This window comes from Podarcis cretensis (genome assembly GCF_951804945.1).
Source record: "Podarcis cretensis genome assembly, chromosome: 4".
Classification (NCBI taxonomy): Eukaryota; Metazoa; Chordata; class Lepidosauria; order Squamata; family Lacertidae; genus Podarcis; species Podarcis cretensis.
This window is the reverse complement of record NC_137173.1, coordinates 26,793,522-26,813,924: the sequence shown is the minus strand read 5'-3', so window position 1 is coordinate 26,813,924 and position 20,403 is coordinate 26,793,522. Positions and strand designations below refer to the sequence as shown.

The window sequence follows — 20,403 nt, the reverse complement described above, 5'->3', positions numbered from 1 at the left end:
GGCATGTTTAGGATCCAGTATTGTTTATGGCATCCGATTTTACTGCTGAATGAGGAAGGAAGTGTGGGATGTGAAACACAAGAGCAGTCAAGTACAACATTCCTAGAGTGAACATGTTTACACATGGGGAGGGATGTTTGTCCAGCCAGCAGGTAAACTTCCTGTTTCCTTCTGGGCTGTGACAGACTTCCTCTGCATGTGACTAGAGGTGGGCGTGGCCTCACCTGTGCAGGTAACGACAAAAGCACAGGGCAGGGCAGCCATATCTCTCTTTTTTTTACTACATGCATCGAAGAAGCAACATTTGCTTAGCCAAAGATGCCCTCTTGGGTTCCAGCCAAGAGAGGACAGAGGGACAGTCTCCTTATGAGACTATGAATTTCCAGGTGTATGTTACTTTTCTAAGCTAAGTCTGCCTTCTGGGATCCGATTGTGAACAGAACGTGAGTAAACTCTTTTTATACTTTTATAGAAGACTGTGTCTTATCTTTTATGAGGGAATAAGGGGAAAATACCAGAACAGTTATTACAGAGGCTTTAGCGAGCCTGAGCAAACGCATCCGCTGCAAGTTTAAAAGGGGGAATGTTACTCTGCTAAATTGTGAACTTGTTTACTCAAGTTGGAAAGGCTATAATCAAGCAATATATCCTCTCCTGCATCCCTGAACATTCCCACAGGAAGGGCCTCAACTAAGCATTCATGCATCTGTGTTGCATGCAGAAGATTTCAGGTTCAGTCCCTGGGCATCTCCAAGAAAGGCTTGCTTGAATAATATAGATGGGCCAATATTCTAAATCACTCAAAAGCACCTTTCTATGTACCAGTACAGACACTGTTAACGCCGCAATCCCATAACAGTTATTGCAGGCTGCAGGACTGAAAAAATCTCTCGCTGTGTGTACTCCCCATTCACTACATTTCCAACCATCTTTCCTCCAGTGAGCCCCACACTCCAGTCACCAAACATGTTTCGTGTCTTTCTTGTTTACCAGGGAATGATATTCCCATGTCCATTCTAATGCAAGGAGTCTAAAGGATGCCCTTATACTTAAAGGTAAAGGTAAAGGTACCCCTGCCCTTACGGGCCAGTCTTGCCAGACTCTAGGGTTGTGCGCTCATCTCACTTAAGAGGCCAGGGGCCAGCGCTGTCCGCAGACACTTCCGGGTCACGTGGCCAGCGTGACGAAGCTGCATCTGGCGAGCCAGCGCAGCACACAGAACGCCGTTTACCTTCCCGCTGGTAAGCGGTCCCTATTTATCTACTTGCACCCGGGGGTGCTTTCGAACTGCTAGGTTGGCAGGCGCTGGGACCGAACGACGGGAGCTCACCCCGCCGCAGGGATTCGAACCGCCGACCATGCGATCGGCAAGTCCTAGGCGCTAAGGTTTTACCCACAGCACCACCCGCGTCCCTGCCCTTATACTTACACTTACATAATTTCCTCCCAATGTCTGAATATTTATTAATATAGAATAATCACTTAAATATCCAATTTTCAAAAACATTTTAAACAAGCACGTTTAAAAAAAAGGCTTCTTAATTGAGATTGCTTTTTTAAAAAATAAAAAGAAACAAGACACTAAAGACTTGAAGGGGAAAATACTCATGTTTTCCTCCCTCCCCTCTTTCCTTAGGTCATGGGGCAGGGAACCTTTGACTCCAGATCCCAAGAGCTCCGGCCAGTATGACCAAATGGTCAGGGATTTTGGGAGTTGTAGCAACACCTGGAGGGTCCCCCGGTCCCCACACCTGAGAGTTCCCTTTTTTTTGTGCCTGCCCCCGCCAAGGGATGCTGCAGTCTACAGCAGGTCCCCTGGAGAGGTTGTGGACTACAACTCCCATCATCCCTTTGGTGGGAATGTTGGTGATACCGGCTAGCGCTGATGGGAGTTGCAGTCCACATCTAGAGGGGATCAAAGTGACTTAGGGCTCACAGTCCAGAACATCTCAAAGGCATCAGGGTGGCTAGAGTTGATGGGAGTTGTAGTCCACAGCGACACCTTGAGGGCACCAGGTTGTCCCTTCGGACGAGATAGGACCAGAGACCTCTGAGGGCTTATCTTGTGGGACGGCGGTGACAGACGTCCAAGACTGGTTGCCAGATCTGCTTTCCCGCAAGTTCCGGAGCCTGGGCTTCCTTCACCGTGCGTCCTGCTGCCGCCTGGGCGAGGCGTCGGGGCTGGAGGGGAGCAGTTCCACCGGGAGCAGGCTGGGCGCCGAGCGCTCCTCTTCGCCCTGCTCTTTCCCGACCAGTTCCCCCGACGACACGGCGCAGTCTTGCTCGGGCTCCTGGCTGCTCCCTCCTCCGCCGGCGCCTCGCTTCTTGTCCTCCTCCTTCTTCCACTTCATCCGCCGGTTCTGGAACCAGATCTTGATGTGCCTCTCGGTCAAGTTCAGCAGGACGGCCAGCTCCACCCGGCGAGGCCGCGAGATGTACTTGTTGAAGAGGAACTCCTTCTCCAGCTCCAGCAGCTGCGCCCGCGTGTAGGCGGTCCTCGTGCGCTTATTCTCCTCCTGCTCCACCACGAAAGAGCCCCCTAGGAAGAGGAACAGATCAATGAGAATCGACCCAGAGGGAGGCACCGCAAGTGATGGCTCGTGAGGACTAGAACCTTGAGGAGGGGACGACCTGATTCTAACTTTTCTTCTAAGCCAGGGTTTCCCAAACTTGGGACTCCAACTGGGACTAAAACTCCCATCATCCCTAGCTAGTGGTCAGGGATGGTGGGAATTATAGTCCTAAAACAACTGGAGACCCAAGTTTGGGAAACACTTTTACCAAGCACAGAACAGAGTTAAAAAGGTGATAGATCGAAATTCCTGTGGTCCTCTATCTTCGGGAAGGCGCTTTCCTTTGTTTTATAAATCCAAAGAAACCAAAATCAGCTGTTCCCAGGATAACAAGGAAATGTCTAGCAACCTGATCTGTGTTGATTTGGTTGAGATTCCTGCACCGCACGGGGTCAGACTAGATGACCCTTGGGAATTCTGTGTGTAATTCAGGTAACCATTTGGATCATAATACATCTCGCGTAACAGCCATCGTGACCCTAAACAAAATTTCAGCAGAAACAAATCTTAGAGCAGTCCTAGACTCGACCATACAGAGTTGTCAGCAGGTGAAAAACGCTTCATGTGGTTATTTGTCTGCCTTTTAACCCATCATCCTGATGGGAGTCGTAGTCCCAAAACAGCTGGAGACAAGAGTTTGAGAAACCCTGCTCTAAATAAAGCCTATCGTTAAAACTTCAGTCTAGATGCATGAAATAAACAAGGAAGCGTGAAATAAATCTAATGAAGAGAAGGCTCCTTTTCTCATACGCACCTGCCCACACATTGATGCGGATGCTCTTCTGAAACTGCCTTCCTTACTGGGAACCCGAGGTCGTCCTTGATCCAGACCCCCAGGCTATGGACCTGCCTTTCCCTTCAAATGCAATCTGCCCGGACTCTTAAATAAGAGTTTTGCTGACAGATAAGACCTTGATTCCACCGCCAACATCACCCAACCTTTGAGAGGAATGGTTTTTCGCGCATGCTGTACTTCGGCCGTTTTAAAGCGTTTTGTTGCGGATTTTAATTCTGTAACAGTATTCTAACCTGTCTGGGAATGTTTTAATTGTCATGCTTTGCTGTGGCATGTTACCTAAAATGATCGAATAAATAAACCGATAGAAAAGCCATTTAAAATATCGTTTGTTTCGTTTTCTGTTTCAGTAAAACCGTAGATAGGGTTCTCTCTCTGTATGTTTTATGTTAAAGCACTCCTTCGGTCCTTAAAATTCGCCTCCACCAAGCACAAACGTGACCGACAGCGTTTGAAGCACGTTCAGTTCCTAGTATCTGCATGTTAGAGCTGAGAGAGAGACTCCTGTCCGGAACCCTGGAGCGTCGCTGCCAGTCAGTGTGGACAATGCAAATGCTATTAAATTACCATAAACGAAAATTTTGTCATATGCAACAGTATATACACACACACAATCAATCATTAATGAATTCGCCCTCTCTCTCTCCAGCCTTTGAGTAGAAAAACTTATTATTCTTCGAAAAAGCTGGAAGTTATTAAAGTGAAAAAATTAAATTCTCGCAATATTCTAATACTCTCCACTGCAGAGACGATCCTATGACTTCTTAACGATGTAAACCCTTCAGTGACTCATAAAGCTGTCCTTTTTGCTTTGGGTTCCAAAAAGATCAGAAAGAAGACTGCAGAAAATATAGCAGTGAACTGTAAGGGGGACGCAGAGATCTAAATAGAGACCATTATTTGTGGCACGACTCTCCTTTTGCTTGTAGTTATTTTTGATTCAGATTTGTCATGGCCAATGGCTAGTACAATAAAGTTCTTTGGATTGGATTGGAATATTCTAATGCAACTTTGTCATGTCAAGCCATATTACGCATAAAGATTCACCTGTCATTTATATACACTCTGAAGAGACGGAATTAAGTTTCTTCTTCGCATCATAATGTTTCATTTCCAGTCAGAAGGCATGCAATTGGATACCGCTGTGAAATCCAAGCTAAATTAGAAGCCCGTCTCCCAAAAGAACCAAAACGTTTTGCACAAGGGCCCACAACAATGTATACACCGTACATTCAAAGCACATTTAAATCACACACACAAAAACCCCTTCGAACTATAGTTTGCTAAGGGCGCTGATAATTGTAGCTCCGTGAGGGGTGAACTACAATTCCCAGGACTCTTTGTGGAAAGGAAATGTCAGCAGCTGGTCCAATAAGGGTTAAGTGGGGCATCACCCCATCAACCCCAACCCAGCCCCCACCTGTCTGCCTTCTTACCTGCAATCAGTCTTTGGAGAGGTTTGGGGGGCACTACCTGTCCGCTTCCTTTTTCTTAGTCTCAGTATCCCTCTTGTAAAACTCAACCGGAATTAAAACGGGGATAAACCTAGAAAGTGTTGCCTCTGCCTGTCACCGGCTTGGGCTCTGCCTACAGTTTGGGCTGGCTGCTTTCTGCCCACAGCACAATACAACCCATCAGCTACACCAAGATTCAGGTTGGCTGAATCGTCTCTCACACGCTTAGAGCAAATTGGAGATGGGGTCGTTTGCGAGCAAAGAAAGCCCAGGAGTTGAAAAATACCTGATGGGGCTGCAAAAACTGAATTAAGTACTCAAGGGCTGTAATACTGATGTCTGGGATAATCCCCACTGAACAGTGTAGTAGGCGTTATTCCTGGTGAAATGCGCATAGGATTGCACACTGAGACGCAAACTTGGGACGGTCCATTTTTAAAACTAAGAGTTAAGCAGCCCGCGCATTTGCGTCCTTCTGTGCTGTACTACTAAAAAGTAACTTTCAATATACTTGAAAATTTGTCTCGTGTGGGCGGGTGGGTGCTAAACTTTTCTGAACGTCAACTCTTCGCCTCCTTTTTAAAATTACAGCCGAAAATCATCACAGTAAATAAAACCAAATCAATACCAAAGTCGTGAACAGATCGGTTCCCTAAGATGTGTTTTTGTCTTGTTAAGAAATTCGTGGGGCGCCCGTGAGATGCAGTGGCGTAGCGTGGGTTGTCAGCACCCGGGGCAAGGCAAGTAATTTGCGCCCCCTAACCCGTGGATTTGCGCCCCCTAACCCGTGGATTTGCGCCCCCTACCCCTACCTCTACCCCTAACCCCCAGATGTTGCGCCCGGTGCGGCCGGCCCCCCCTGCACCCCCCACGCTACTCCACTGGTGAGATGTAGGTGAGGACCTTCAAGAATTAGCTGTTCTCATTACCCAGAATATCGAATGCAATATTTCCCTACTTGACAGAAGTCTGGAGTAATTTTTGCTGCAGCTAGATTTCTAGGTCCTTTCAAGATTTGGGGAGCGGGTTCTTCCTAAGGAAGGTATTTCCAGTTTCTAATGCAACCCACACTGAAATCACCAACCGTCAATTTATTCAGCCATCCAGTTAATTAATTATATTTATCAAACCTCTCAGAGGAGGACAAGTTTTCCAGATAACTATACAATAAAGCCAATATAAATACCGAACAGCAAAAACCATAAGCGAAAACAAACGGATTCTGATTTTGACATTTCAACTCTAATAGCTAGTAAATACTATTTTTACTGCTACGTTTAGAAAATCTGGAGTATTATGCCCCCCCCGCCCCCAAGTTCCTATCAATGAAATTCGTGGGACATAAAAAGGTAAGCTTGTCTTCCTTGAAATCAGTGAAGTTTAAGAATGCCCAGTTTTTCATTGTTTGTCATAGGATAATTCCACACACATTCTCGTTGCCATCTTTCAGGCATATTGGAAAATTACTTCGCAACACAGGGGAAAAAAACTATGAATAACCCGCAATTTCCTCTCCCATATCAACTAATAATATTAGCAGAGCTTTTACGTTACCTAAACAAATCAATAAACTTTAAGCCACTTCCCAACATTGGAGCAGGATGAGGATTACAGCCTAAGTAACATTGATTTCATCCTTATTCTAACGGATTAACTGATCCCAGCATTTCTCTAGTTCTTTAGCTTCACAGTTCGGGTGTGCAGTTTATTAATTTTAAGATATTAATTGTGGGAAATAGAACATCATCTCAAAACTTGTTTGTTTGGATTTCTTTTTCTTGACGGGAATGAAGAGTGGCATTCATGGGATTCTACTATCATTAAACTGGATTTCTTGCATATAAATCGGTTGCCAACCTAATCCACTTTACCCTGGCAAAAAGTCTCATCGATCTTATGGTGTTGGTAGTTCGCAAGAAACGTTTTGATCTCCCTACTCTCGGATTTTTTAAACAGCTGAACAGTGCGCCGAGGTACACGCTCGCAAACCAAATTGGATTTGATTGACTGTTGATCTATTGAATCTTGGTATATAATAAACACAATCTTTTTAACTTTTAAAATAATTTAATACCAATCAATTGGCTTAGGATAGGGCCCCACCATTCTAAGATTTTGTGCACATACCTACTTGGGATTAAGCCCCCACTTCACCTAAGTCTCCTAATGTTATACGTATTGTGGGAATCGCTTTCAACAGAGGCTGTTCAGCCAAAGTTGTGCACTTATAAAGCTGCACTCCAACAGGAGCGTTAAGGAGCATGCCCGGCACCGAACTTGCTGGGATTTACTTCCGAGTAAACATGCAAAGGATCTCCGTATAAGAGCCACCAGGATCGGGCTGCGCGGCTCAACAGGGAAGTTAAGCCCATGCGTAAGGCTGCACAATATTACGCTTACGTGGGGGTAAGATCCATTTAATAGGCATTTGTTTCCTGCTTAACTTTCGTAGAAACCGACTTCTCATCTCCTCCCACAATGCACGAGATTTCTAAAGTGCTTCAGTTCGGCCTGATCCTGCCCTAGGACGGTGCTTCTGGTAACATTAGGCTTCTAAATTTGGCCTCCGAGACAATAGGTAGGAATATTCCGCTTACCTTCGAAGATCCGCAAGAACCGAAGGCGGACTCGGATGTTGTTTCAGGAGAAAACAAGCTTACCATGCAATCGTAAACCTGGCTACTCAGAAGTAAGCTGCATAGAACTCAAGATCACAGGGCTCTTTCCTATGATATCAAATTCTGTTAAAACCAGTGGTGTTTTTTTTTTTTTAAATCCAAATTAAGTATATTAGCATCCTATTTGCTTATCTGTAGTTGAATTGTTGTAAGGTCCAAGAACAGATAAAACAACATGGCAAAGCTATCCCTCCCCGCCCAAGATCGATTGGACTTTCTGCCAGAGTAGGGTGTCCAGGATTGGACTGAGAGCCAATCTAATTTGCAAGAAATCCAGTTTGACTTGATCTTGAAAGAGCGGGCAAGCATGTATGAGCTTGTTCACATCCTCTCAGGGCAACCCCATACCCAATGTGGAACCGAAGTGAGGAGGACGGTAATTCCCTTCTACGTGTAATGGAAATTGATATCCTGTTTGAAAGGTCCTTCCACTCATCAGACGTGAAAACTCGTATATTATTTTAATATGCAGTTTGGCCCCTTTCTTTAGGCAAGCGTCACTGCCTTCAGGCAAGCCTCAATTCAGCCAAAAGTCTATCAGTTTCAATGGAACGTCGATACTAACTTTTGCTGATCCAACTGCCCATAATGATACAAAATGCAAAAGTACCTTATTTTGTTGGAAAATACTTAAATTCTCCCTCTTAGCTTTGAATCGACTTAAATCAAGCTCCAAATATCCCTGAAAGCTGAAAACAGAATTTCAAAAAGTTTTTGTGAGCTTTTTCATTTCAGCTCCAATTGGGGCCGCTAACCCTGCAATTCAATGCACATTTCCTCCGAAGTAAGTCCCACTGTGTTCAGTGGGGACTTGCTGCGAAGTAAATGTGTTTAAGATTGCCGCATAATGCAGTTGACATCAGGAGGATCCATCAGCAGCAAATCTTTTAGGCGTTTCTTATGGGGAACCCTTGCTTGCTCCTGGTTTACTATCGTTCAAACATATCCAGCGTTAATTCCGAGGCTGATAGTCTAACTACCTTGGCATGCTACTCGGCCAACCTGTTTCAGTTTGCACCAGAAAATGCTCCATGCCTCTGGCTTTTCCTTCCATTGCTTTAGTTCAGGGTTTCCCAAACTTGGTTGTCCAGCTGTTTTTGGACTGCAACTCCCATCATCCCTAGCTAGCAGGACCAGTGGTCAGGGGTGATGGGAATTGTAATCCAAAACAGCTGGAGACAGAAGTTTGGGATACCCTGCTTTAGCTGATGAATGAATTGCATCATTCAAGTTGCTTTGGGTGGGAACTGTGCATCTCCATGGGTTCCCCTACATATCATGCATGAGCAAAGCTGGAAGCAGGTCCTTGGTCTGAAATGTTCCAAAACCACAGAGGATAGCAATGCGCTTGAGCACAACTTCCTAGCTTTGCATGTATTCTTTTAACAGTTATATTCCTCACATAGACACACACACACACACACACACACACACAAAGCTGCCACTTTGAACAGATAAAGGTAAAACTTTTCATGCTGTGGAGATAAATGCTGGAAAAGCTGCAGCTGATTAATCACGTCTTCCACCCACCCTCGGATACTTCTTCCTTAGCCCCCAGTTCCCTTCTGTCAATCCCTATGTCTCCCCCACTTTGATACCTTTTGGGAGTGCTCAACATGTTGTTGTTGAAAGCTTTGTCTTATGACTTATTGACATGTTTGTTACCTTTCTTGTATATGCGCATCAGCTCAAGAAATCACAGAATCATGGGGTTGGCATATCAGGGGTCATCTAGTTCAGCCTTTACCAGCCTAGTGGACTGCAGATGTCTTGGATTACAACTCCCAGCAGTTTCTGATATTCTCCAAAAACGTATGGAGATGCACCAGATTAGTGAAGGCTGGTCACATGCACATCATACATTTAAAGCTCATTCAAAGCGCATAGCTCCCCTACCCAAAAAATAATAATCCTGGGAACTCAGGTTTATGCCTCTCACAGCTATAATTCCCAGCACCCTTAAACCAGGATTCTTTAGGAGTTGTCCTTCAAGTAGCTCTAGTCGAACTCCCAGCTCAGTGCAGGACCGGCAATTCAGAATTGGCACCTGAGTTGCCATCACAACATATGCAATATACTAGGGCTTTTAAAAGAAAATCACACCCCAATGCTAAATCCACTAATCTCTGGTACTTTTAGATTTATGAACAGTTTAGTCCTTTGATTTTAAATATTTTAGGTAGAAATCAGTCCCACTATTTTCTTGAAGATGTTTTCAGTTAAGCAAGGATCAGGCTCATGGTCCAGAAAAAGATAAAGAAAAAGAAAGCAAACCAAGATGGGGTTATAATTTTAGGAACTCTGGTACGATGGTTGGAAAGCACCTGCACAGTCCTGCAGACAAGAAGCACAGGCTCTTCAAAGGATATTGCCAAACACTAAATTATACTATATGTAAATAAGTGAGTGACTAAACAGTCAGAAATGAATCTGTTATGCCATTCACTTATTTACCTATAATATTTACTCTCTTTATTTGCAGTCAACATATCATTATATAATATTTATTAGGAAGCATGAAATAAATTTCAGTCAATGGATAGAATGTTTGCCTCAGTTAACCATTCAGTTCTGTTTATGACTGCTCAGAAGGATTTCTGAGATGATGATGATTATTATTATTATTTGTATACCACTCTATACTTGTAGGTCTCAGGGTGGTTCACAAGATAAAATCACAATATAAAACCACAAAATACACCATCAAAACAAAAACAACCCAATAGCCCCCTCTTCCCGAGAACAAGTCTTATTTAACTCAGTTGGGCTTGTTTTTGAGTAGAGATGCATAGGATGAGGAATTTATAGATTTTGAAGGGGGAGGCATACTGCGTTTTTAGATGTGCAATATGGATGATACCCAATCATATCATTCATTGATTGCAATGAGTCTGTTCTGAGTATGACTAATGTTGCATATCACCTTATACATCTCAGTAGGGACCATCTTGGAAGAGGTATAATCAGGGATATTTTGTCTAGGAAAATGCTTGTCATCTGTGGTTTTTGTAAATAAAATAATTTACTTTTTTAAAAAAGCAAAAAGGCATTATTATTTTAATTTGGGATGTTTTCCCAGTTGATTTTAAAAGGCTGCAGTCTGCTAAGCAAACTTATTTGAGAGCAGGCCCTATCAAATTCAGTGGGACTTCCTTATCAGGATTGCACCCTTAAGTCTGAAGGAAGCCCTACATATTTCCTGTCTTAACCATGTTGTCTGAATAATTTACCGGTAATGTGTATACCTGAAAAAATCAGTATTTTGGTTCTTGGATGAGGGCATTAATGAATTGCTCACACCACTTTATTGGTTGACTTCTGTCGTTAATAAATATGCAGAACTCTGACTTGTTTTTTTAAAACAACAACAACGGATTGCACTATACAACTTACATTTTGCTTTCATTTATAAAGTATCTCCAGATCCAGTGAAAGTGAAGCAAATTTTCAATCCAGTAAAAAGTAGCTGGGCTGGATCTGAAATGAATATTCAACAATGGCTTCCAGTGAGTCCAGTTTTGCCACTCAGGTTTTGAATGGAAAAAAGATAACTTTAGAATTCAAATTTATGTTTGAAATGTGATGTTTGGGCCTTTGAATTCGTGCTTATTGGCAATTCCTTATTTTTTTGTATGGGTGTCCTCTGTCAGCCATCAAATGTGAACCTCAACTGCAGCCAAATCATCAAATGTTGTCAAATGAGAAATGGCTACTGCATTCCAAAAAGGAGCAAATATAAAATATTTTATATTTGGTCAACACCCAGAGTGTATTCAGTGTTAACAATTCCAGCATAGACTTTTCATAGGCACATTCATTTCAGCTTTAACAGGACTACTGAAAACAAAAAGAATGATTTCTATTGTATACGAAATATACCTTGAAACACCTCCTACTTTGAAATAACATCTACTTTGTAGGCTGGTTGGTGTGTTAGCTTTACTGTGAGACATATGGATTATACTGCTTCATCTTAGTTTTTAGCCGCCCTCAAGACCTTGAGTTGGATTCAAAGAACCATGTGGCAAGATTCTCATGCCCAAGGGAGATCGGAAGCTCACGTTTCTCCTCCAAAAAGCAATCCCCCATGCTGCGTGACAAATGTATTGAAAATGAGGAAAAACGGGAAAGCACTTTTTGATATGATATGGACTGCAGTACAAAGGGGAATTATCCAGAATCTTCTTGTGCTTGGACAAGTCAGTATGTGCCCCTGATGTGCGTCTTTGGGTCCTGTCCTTGGTGGGAAAGGGGAGATATAATTGTTTTAAAATAGTATTATGAAAGAGGCAGATATAGATACACACACGTTTTAACCCCCCCCCCACAAACACACAAAATTATATCCACGTTAAATGCATAGGGCAGATCTATCGTCTAGCACGTCTCACTGAGCAAAAATACTGTGTGTGTGTCTTTACGCATTATCTTACGCTGACTACACATTACATGCTTAAAACACAACTAGTCCGTTCCTTTGGATGGAAGCTAGTTTGGAGGAAAATGCAACAAAACGCAGTATTTCCCAAGGAACAACAGGAGAGATATGGTTTGTGGCTAACACTGTTCGTACACACCGCTTCCCAAACCAGCGGTGGGAGCGCGCTTCATGCGGAGTAAACAGGACTGTGCACACCGCCTTAGCAATGCGGAGTGGTTGGAACGAGCTCTGGACTGATCCCAGCTGAAGGCTGTTTAGGCCCCAATCCTAGCCCCACTTACCTGGGAATTCGATGGGACTTACTTCTAAGTAGACATGGTTAAGTCTGCACCCAGGTTTTCTACGCTGCTTTCAGTGGCATTTCGAGCAAAAACTCAGCGTGCAAATGCTTGAAACGGGTAGGAGCTCCATAGATTTCGAGGGCAATTGCTGCCAGAAAACATCCCTCTGATTCAGCCTAATATAGCGACAACTCTGTTAGATCCCCTCACACACATCCCAGCCTTTTAGCCGGTGGGGAAGGGTAGATCACAAATCGTTCTTTCCCATTAGGAATCTCTTGAGGATAAGGTTGTGTAATTAAGTAAGTATATACCGTCTAAAGAAACTGCAGAATTACGCGCATACCGGGCGCGGAGCACTCGGGAAGATCTCGTATTTTCTTTTCATGAGGAGTGTCTAAAATGGAAAAGTTAAGGACTTCGGGCCCACCCGATTGTCTCCGAGTTAGTGTTACTGTTTGGGGGATAAAACAGACAGCTTTTTGTTCCCAGCGCTATTTAGATGGAGAGAGCGCTTGCTTCTAAGTAAGTGAATATGGGCTTGCAGCCTTAATTCAGAACCTCCTTTGAAAAGTCTTCAATCTATTTTACAGAGGTGGTAAATCCTACTGAAATCGAGGAAACTTGGTCCCGAGGAAGAATCTGTTGGATTGCAGTCTTAGGCAACAAATCTGTACGCACTTACCTGGAGATCTGCCCCATTGAACTCAATGACGCTTACTTCTGTGTAAACATGAATAGGATTGCACTATAAATCTTGACCCGTTGACTCAAGCCTAGGTGGTCAGGCTTGGGCTTCAACTCCGGAGAACTTACTTGGCTCAGACTCCGGATTATTTTATTAGGCTCATGCTAAATTACCATCTTTCCCCAACCTACTATTCATTTCTCCAGAGGGAACGGGAGAGAGGGAGGAGGATCAAGAAGTTGTAGTTTTCTTTGCCGTGGTGATCAAGGAAGGGCAGTTGGGGGAGCAAGCTGTGTCTGGCTGCACAATGTTATCGGCCCTGCGCCTTGCGCGCTCCAGGTCACGCCTTTCTGCAAATATTGCATTAAGGGCTTTGTTCCACCAGATAGCAGACATGGGGGCAGGGGGATCCCTATAAAGTTCTTAAGAGGGGCAACAAATAGACTTTCTCTTGTGGTCACTGACCAGATCATGTCGCTGGAAAACAGCGAAAGTGGGGGATGGGTAACGAAAGAGAGAAAAGCTGGAAGCTAACAAAACGGATAGATCCGTAAATATTGACATCGTTCCAATTTGTAAACCCGTGTGAAATCAGAGTGGAATTAAAAATAGTAGAAATAAAATGAGATGTAATAAGAGAGGCTTGTGGTTCCCTTCAGGAACAACAGAATTATTGAGGCATAAGCTTTCGCTGACGAGGGTTCATTTCATTAGATGTATGAAACGTAATATATTTGGAGAAGTGGGGAGAGTGAGAGAAAATTATACACGCGCGCATCTGACAAAATGAGCCTCAGAACAGAACGCTACAAAACATCTATTTGTGCCATAAGACTCTTATAGTACAACCCTATGCAGGTTTACTCAGAAATAAGCTGAGCTCAAGGGGGCTTACTCCTAGGAAAGTGTGTATAGGGCTGCCGCCTCAGGCATCTCTGAAAATCTGGAATTGAGAAGTAGACAAGGCCTGGCGGTTGGCAACAGCAAGGACACACAATAATTCTGTAACAACATCCGGAGAGCTCTGATGGATCAGGCCAGAGGCTCACTCTGGCCAACCAGGTGTCCATGGGAAGCCCGAGAACAAAACCCCCAGGAGCGATTCCCAGCAGCTGTCATTCAGAGACACATTGCCTCAGACAATGGAGGTAGAGGAAACTTGTATAGTGGCTCAAAACAACACTTTTGTTTTGGGAATCAGGGAGTTGTTGCAATCGAATTTAATGTACGAGTTTATGGATGCGTTAACTCAGAAGCAAGCCCCACGCCGGTCAACAGGCATTCCCATCTAATTGTACGGGGCTGCAGCTTTGTAGGGGTTTACATAGATCCTAACGCAATATAAATGGGAGAGGGGGACCTCATGGATTTAAATTATATTTATTTCAAAGCAAGGGGGTTCTTAGGGCTTATGCCTTAATGGTTGTAGGTAGTTAATGGCAATGGCGCAGGGATGTCTTCTAATGAGAAAAGGCTAAGAACGCCTGTGATTTCCACTAGAAGCCGTGGGTTCTTTCCCAAATATACTAGTTTAAGAGCGAGGTGCCAGAATATATATTATTTATTATATTATTTATTATTTATTCAGTGTGCGTACGGCTCAAGATAACCCAACTAGACACAATTCAAGGCTGCGGGGCGGAAGGGACTGCACAGATCCCTCCACATCAAAAGCAGCCAGGGCATCTCTGAGGTAAGATGAAGGGTGGTCACCTGGATCCATAGGCTGTCTAAGGAAGGCGCCTTCCCGCTGTCAGATCTCCCTTTCTGGATTCCTACCAATGTGTAAACTTTAAATATAGACGCAAGGGTTTTTTTTTTTGTATCATACTAAAATACTGACATGCTTTACAGCGGGGACATTTCTTTTGTGCCATATTTTATTGTTAAGAGTTCCGTGGAAACATCTGGGCCTTATTCTCAAGTCAATAAGTTTAGATTCAGAGTGTGACTCCTGAATCTCTTCTAATCGCCTTTGGAAGTACATTCCGTATGAAGATCGATCATGGACATTGGAAATAAGCCCCACTGGATTCTGTGGAAGTCACTGAATAGAGGATTGCAGCTTTAAACTATGCTGAATCTGTTCCAAAACGCGTGCGTAGAACTGGTGCCCAGAAAGCGTCACTTGTTAGGGTGCAACGGGGCAGGCGGGCCCTACGCACTTCAAGCAGAGCAAGTTGCGCTTCAGGAGTCCTTGGGCAGCGCCATCCTGCTGGGGCTCTGGAGCCCGATCCTGAAGCCAGTTAAGACTTGTCGCCAAAATTAACAGCGCAAGGTTACGCCTGACAGCTAGGAAGCAAGGCCCATTGTGTTCAACGGAACTCACTCCCTAGTAAATGTGCTAATCATACCAATCCCTGTAAAAATCAATAGAATTTAATTCCATATCGATACGCATAAGTTGCGGGCAGCTCCTCTCATCGGTTTCGGTATAAGGCCCCGTCCACAACAAACCGTCTAAATCCGGTTTGGTCCTGTCGGCGACACTGAGAATAAATCGGTTTAAACTGCAATTTCTATTTGCACTTTCCTGGGAATAGCACCAGACTAATAGCTCCGACTAAACGTGCAGAGGATTACACTGTGAAGGAAACAATTTCGCCACCAGCAAGAGTCTAATCCTCAGCGCATTAATGCAAAAGTTCCACGGACGTCAGTGGGGCTCGATTACTACTGGAGTGCAGAATCAGTTTCCACTTGGCTTAAGTCAAGAGGCAACAGCTGAACGGTTCCGTGGATTGCCTTTCCAGGGTTCCGCTTGCAAATCTTTATGGAAATGGTTTCTGGCAATTTATCGCTCCCAATTCTCTTTGCTCCCCGTGAAGGTAACTAGGCTAAGTGGAGGAAATTAGTTGGCACGCTCTGGTTTAGATCCTGTTATAACTGGAGCAAAAGCCGGACCAGGAAACGCGCCTCCTGCATAAAAATGCAAGATCTCCGACCTGCCCAAAGTCAATGAAACCAAGGCATTTGGAATAAAAATTATTTAAATGGAAAATAATTTTCCTTTTACACTTCTTCTTTCTCTTTCTCTCCTTTTTGGAGAACACGTAGAAATGTTTATCAAAGCAAGTTTTCTAAAATGATTACTAGACTACTTTAAATCCAGACATAGTGGCTTGGCTGCCTTAGCGGGGTTAAAGTGGAGTAAGAGCACTGATTTCTCCACCTGCCCCAAGAGAATCGGAACATAAAAGGAATAACCGAATCCATTTTAAATTTTGCTGAAATGCTGTCCTCAATTCCCAAGAACCAGTGAGGACTTGATTAAGATTGAGGCAAACCCCCCCGCCAAGTATGTCTTAATAATAAGACAAAAGTAAGTTTCTTAATAATAAGACAAAAGTAAGTAAGTTAATAATAAGACATATTCTTGCCACTTTTTCCAGGAGCTCTGTGAGCAAAAACGAGAAACTGTCTCATGAAGGGCGAATACTTTTGTCTGGGGAGACACTTTTGCGGACTGCAAGTGAAGGGAGCTGAATTTCACGCACAGTGGTCATAGTGTGGGGTGATTCGCATCTTTGGATCTAACTTTTAGCTCCCAAATATGTTGGTTTTCAAAACAGTAGCAAACCAAGCATCGGTTTAGATAAGGTCAGCTTTAAGTTTTTACTCTCAACTGATCAGCTGATTCAGTGTTTGCCTTCTTTGCTGTGTAGGATTATGGCATTACAGAAATAATTTTTTGCCCCAATATTAATTGCCTAATAAATTATTGTTGGTAGGCTGCTGTGTAGTTCTAAGGCATCACACACTGTAGTAAGGTTTTCTATTGTAGCAGGACCAGGTTAATGGGGCACCTTTGTTGTTGTTTTACAAGTGGCCTTAATCTTAATGATACTCTATTTGAGTCTGGGATTCATTTAATCCTATATATACATGCCTGCTCAAAAGGAAGCCCACTTGAATCTAACAAAACTGTTTCCCGGACAGGGCTGGCCCAATACATTTTGGCACCTGAGTTGGACCCCAAAATGGCGCCTCCTTCCACACCGGGGAAGAAGAGGCAAGGGAAGATCTACATCAGGAACAAGTGGGGAAGAAAGGTTGACATTGGGACCTGCTTGCCCTGTGGATCCTGCCGCCTGAGGCGGTCGCCTCACCTTGCCTCATGTGTTTCCAGGTAAACATATAATACAGGATTGTAGTCTTAGTTCTCTCCCTTTCTTGGTTCTCTCCCTAATTACATCAGAAAAGTGCAACCAGGGATACAGCCTAATGGTTTCTTTAAAGACTGGCCATGAAGAAGAAGAAGAGGAAGAAGAAGGAGGAGGAGGAGGAGGAGAAGATCATCACATACAGATTGCTAGATGCTATACAAATATAAATCTCTCCCTGGATTCCCAAGACTGGGTCTGTTGTCATTAAAGTGACCCCAGCTCCAGTCAGGAAATGGAAGACCTTCAACATCCAGAAACATTGCTGCATTAAGGCTGAGTAATCACTGTTTTTAAAGCACACACAGTCACAATCCTGGGAACTGTAGTTTGTCTACAGAGCTACAATTCCCAGCACTCTTAACAGCCTAGAGTTTTCAGGGTTCTATGAGGGAAGCCATGTGTTTTGTATGTTTGATGTGCAGCAGTAACTCCCAAAATTCTTGTGGCACCTTCAAGACACACAGATTTATTGTGAAAGTTTGTTGTTAGTCCTTAGGGTGTCCCAAGACTCTCTGAAGATTTAACAACCAGAAGAGGAAAAATTTCCTGCCTGCCCTGGGGAGGGATGTAGAACGCTCAGCTTGGTTAAGTATATTTCAGTGGCTATTATTATTATTATTATTATTATTATTATTAATTCCCCAGCCACTCTGGGCGGCTTCCGGCACATAAAAACACAATAAAACGCACATTTTATTTCAGCGGCACCTCCTTACCAAGTGTGATTGCAGTCTTTTGCACGCTCCCCTTTGGAAGAACCCCCAAATGGGGTTTTCTTTCCCGCCTGGCCACCCTATAGGGTTGTGTTGCGAATGCATTTATGGGATCGAGTTATTTCAAAGGTGGTGCTGGTTGTCGTTATCACCATCCTTCGCCCCCACCCTTGCCCAAGAGAGACTGGAAGCCCATTTCTTCGACTTGGCAGTCAGGCATAGAGCCGTGCCCACGTTGAAAGCATAAACCCGACCGAGACCCCGCTTCTTGCTTCAGCATGGATCGAGAGAGAAGGAGAGAGGCCAGAAGAAGAGAGGGGAAGGCGTCTTACCCGTGCCAGCCCACTGTCCCTTCCAGGCGTGGGATTTGGTGGATTTCATCCAGGGGAATGGCAAGTGCACTCTGGGCTCCCCTAGCACAACAGAGTCCGCCCCATCTGCGAAGGGGAGCGCTTCCTGGTGCGAGTGAGGCAGTTGAGAGTGGTGGTGCTGGTGGTGAGGGTGGTGATGGAGATGTGAAATGCCTGGGTCGTCGGTGATGGGGGGCACCTCGTAGGGGGAAATGTCCGGCGGGCTGCCTTGCTCCAAGGCCCCCAAAACACTCGGGAACGGGGGCTGCTGCTGCTGCTGCTGCTGCGGTTGGGGCTGCCTACCCATGTACAGGCACGCGGGGGGGCTCTGGCTATAATCCTGCGGCTGGGATCTCTGAAAGGCGCACGGCTCCTTGAAGAGCTGGCTGGAGGCGTAAAACTGGTCCTCGCTGTTCATGGCTGGAGGAGCCACCGGGGCGAGCCGCGCACAGGCCAGGGCTGCGCTGCGAAGCCTTTGACAGGTGCGACTCACCTGCGCCCGCGGCTGATGAGCCCCGAGGACCAGGACATCTCGGGAGCCTTTCCCATTGGCTCTCCGGCAGGCGCGTGAGCCCGCCTGGCTGCCCCCATTGGGCGGAGCCTTCCCAATAAGAATCCGCGCTTGCTTCAGCTTAGAACCTGGGAGTTTCACTTTCTTGAGGTGTGTGAGTGTGCGCGCAACGTGGTGATAGTAGCAGTTATAGTAACAGCAACAGCAACGTCCCCTTCCCCAATAAACTTCACTGTATTCGCACGACATTCACCTCCTGGTTGTGCTATAATTGCTGCTGGCTTGGAGCAACAGCCGGGCCCCCCGGAAAAAGGGAAACAGTAACTGAACCAAGAGTGTCCTCGAACATGTACAAAGAGCTTTTCTTCCTGGATAGCTGAAACCATATTCTGGATTAGAAACAAGAATGTTTCAGATCGGAGGCATGAGTTTTATTCTCTGAATTTCATAGTCTTCATAGCGCGGGCGCTCTTTAGTTGGGGTGTATTCATTAATTTCAAAATGTGGCAAGCCAGCTCTGCTCAGTTGTGGGGGGCGCCACTTTCTTATTCTGCTGAGTGGAGCGCTGTACTTTTGCCCCTAGAGTCCTGCCCAGACAGCACTGCACCAGAACCTTTCAGGTAGTTACGAACTGCCTCTTTTTAAAAAGAAAAAAGAAAGAACCCTGAGTATATAGGTGCGCGCGCGCGTGTATCAGTTATGCAGCCGAGCCTTTTCTCCTCCACCCGATCCGCGGGCCGTTCACTGTGCCCAACAAGTTACTGCTGCTTCCTAGTTTAAAACGAATTTCCTGTGCTGGTTGCCGGGGCGCAAAGTGCAGCGTGGCTCTATGCTGCTTTGGCTGGAAGATGACTGTACTGTAAGTGGTATTGAATTGACTGGATTGCAGAAATCCAGGCTCCATGTTTTCCTGACTTTTTTATTTTTATTTAAATATAAATTATGTTAAAAACCTTTCTCACCCTCTCTTCATTGCAAATGCAATTCCAGAGCGGGTTACAAATGGAAACGAATCCGGATCTACCATCCTGGCTTGCGTGGGTATATGAGAGAAAGAAAAAGGGCCGTTGTCTCTTGCCATGGCCAATCGCTTATTGCGCAAACCACATCCCGTTGAAGTCGGTTGCAAAGCGCGCCCTCACTGTGCTGAGTGCTTCCCGGACGCCTTTTGCGTTCCAAGTTGACGAGTCCACACACTGCGCTGGGCAGAGTGCAGTGGAGCCGTTTCGAAGGGCTGGCCTTTAACAGCTCGCCTGCTGTGTGGTCAAGAAAGCACCTGGGAGAGTGTTTGGGGAGGGGGGGGGAGGGCTTAAAGGTGTGGGGGACCGTCCTCCACGTCGTGGAGAACAGGGCAGGTGGCCAGGCCCCGCTTTCCCGCACGTTTGTTTAAGCTCAATCAACAAGTGTCCAGGATTGTTGGATTTTTTAAACCTCCAACCTGGGAAACCTGTCGACCTGGGTGAATTCTATCAGCCAGAGATTAGAAAAGGCCACCAGTGGCTTATCAACTTTCTCAGTTCCTGCAGCAAGGAGGCTCAGCGTGCAAACAGAAAAGAAACACTTCCTAAAACTCTTCATGCTCCCAGGCCTCCTCCAATTCCTTGCTTACATGCTTAACAAATATTTGCGTATTTATTGTTGTTGTTGCTATATACAGCAGCTTGCTGTCTTCTTGGATAACATTAAAGGCTAGCAAATTATCTGTTTGTAAAATGATCCAAAATTGATTTCATTTATTATATTATTTTGGAG

The 20,403-nt window shown here is 44.8% G+C and overlaps 1 protein-coding gene and 1 long non-coding RNA gene across 2 annotated transcripts in view; both read right to left on the bottom strand.

The window, feature by feature from the left end:
• LOC307215185 overlaps positions 1–20,403 on the bottom strand; it is a 371,333-nt gene that overhangs the window by 121,539 nt on the left and 229,391 nt on the right. The window lies entirely within an intron of this gene.
• On the bottom strand, positions 1,421–18,614 carry PDX1 (pancreatic and duodenal homeobox 1). Its single transcript, XM_079974137.1, has 2 exons — positions 18,123–18,614; positions 1,421–2,539 (listed from the first exon to the last, which is right to left on the bottom strand). The coding sequence occupies exons 1-2, from the start codon at positions 18,556–18,558 to the stop codon at positions 2,142–2,144; spliced, it is 834 nt and encodes a 277-aa protein (XP_079830263.1). The 5' UTR covers positions 18,559–18,614; the 3' UTR covers positions 1,421–2,141.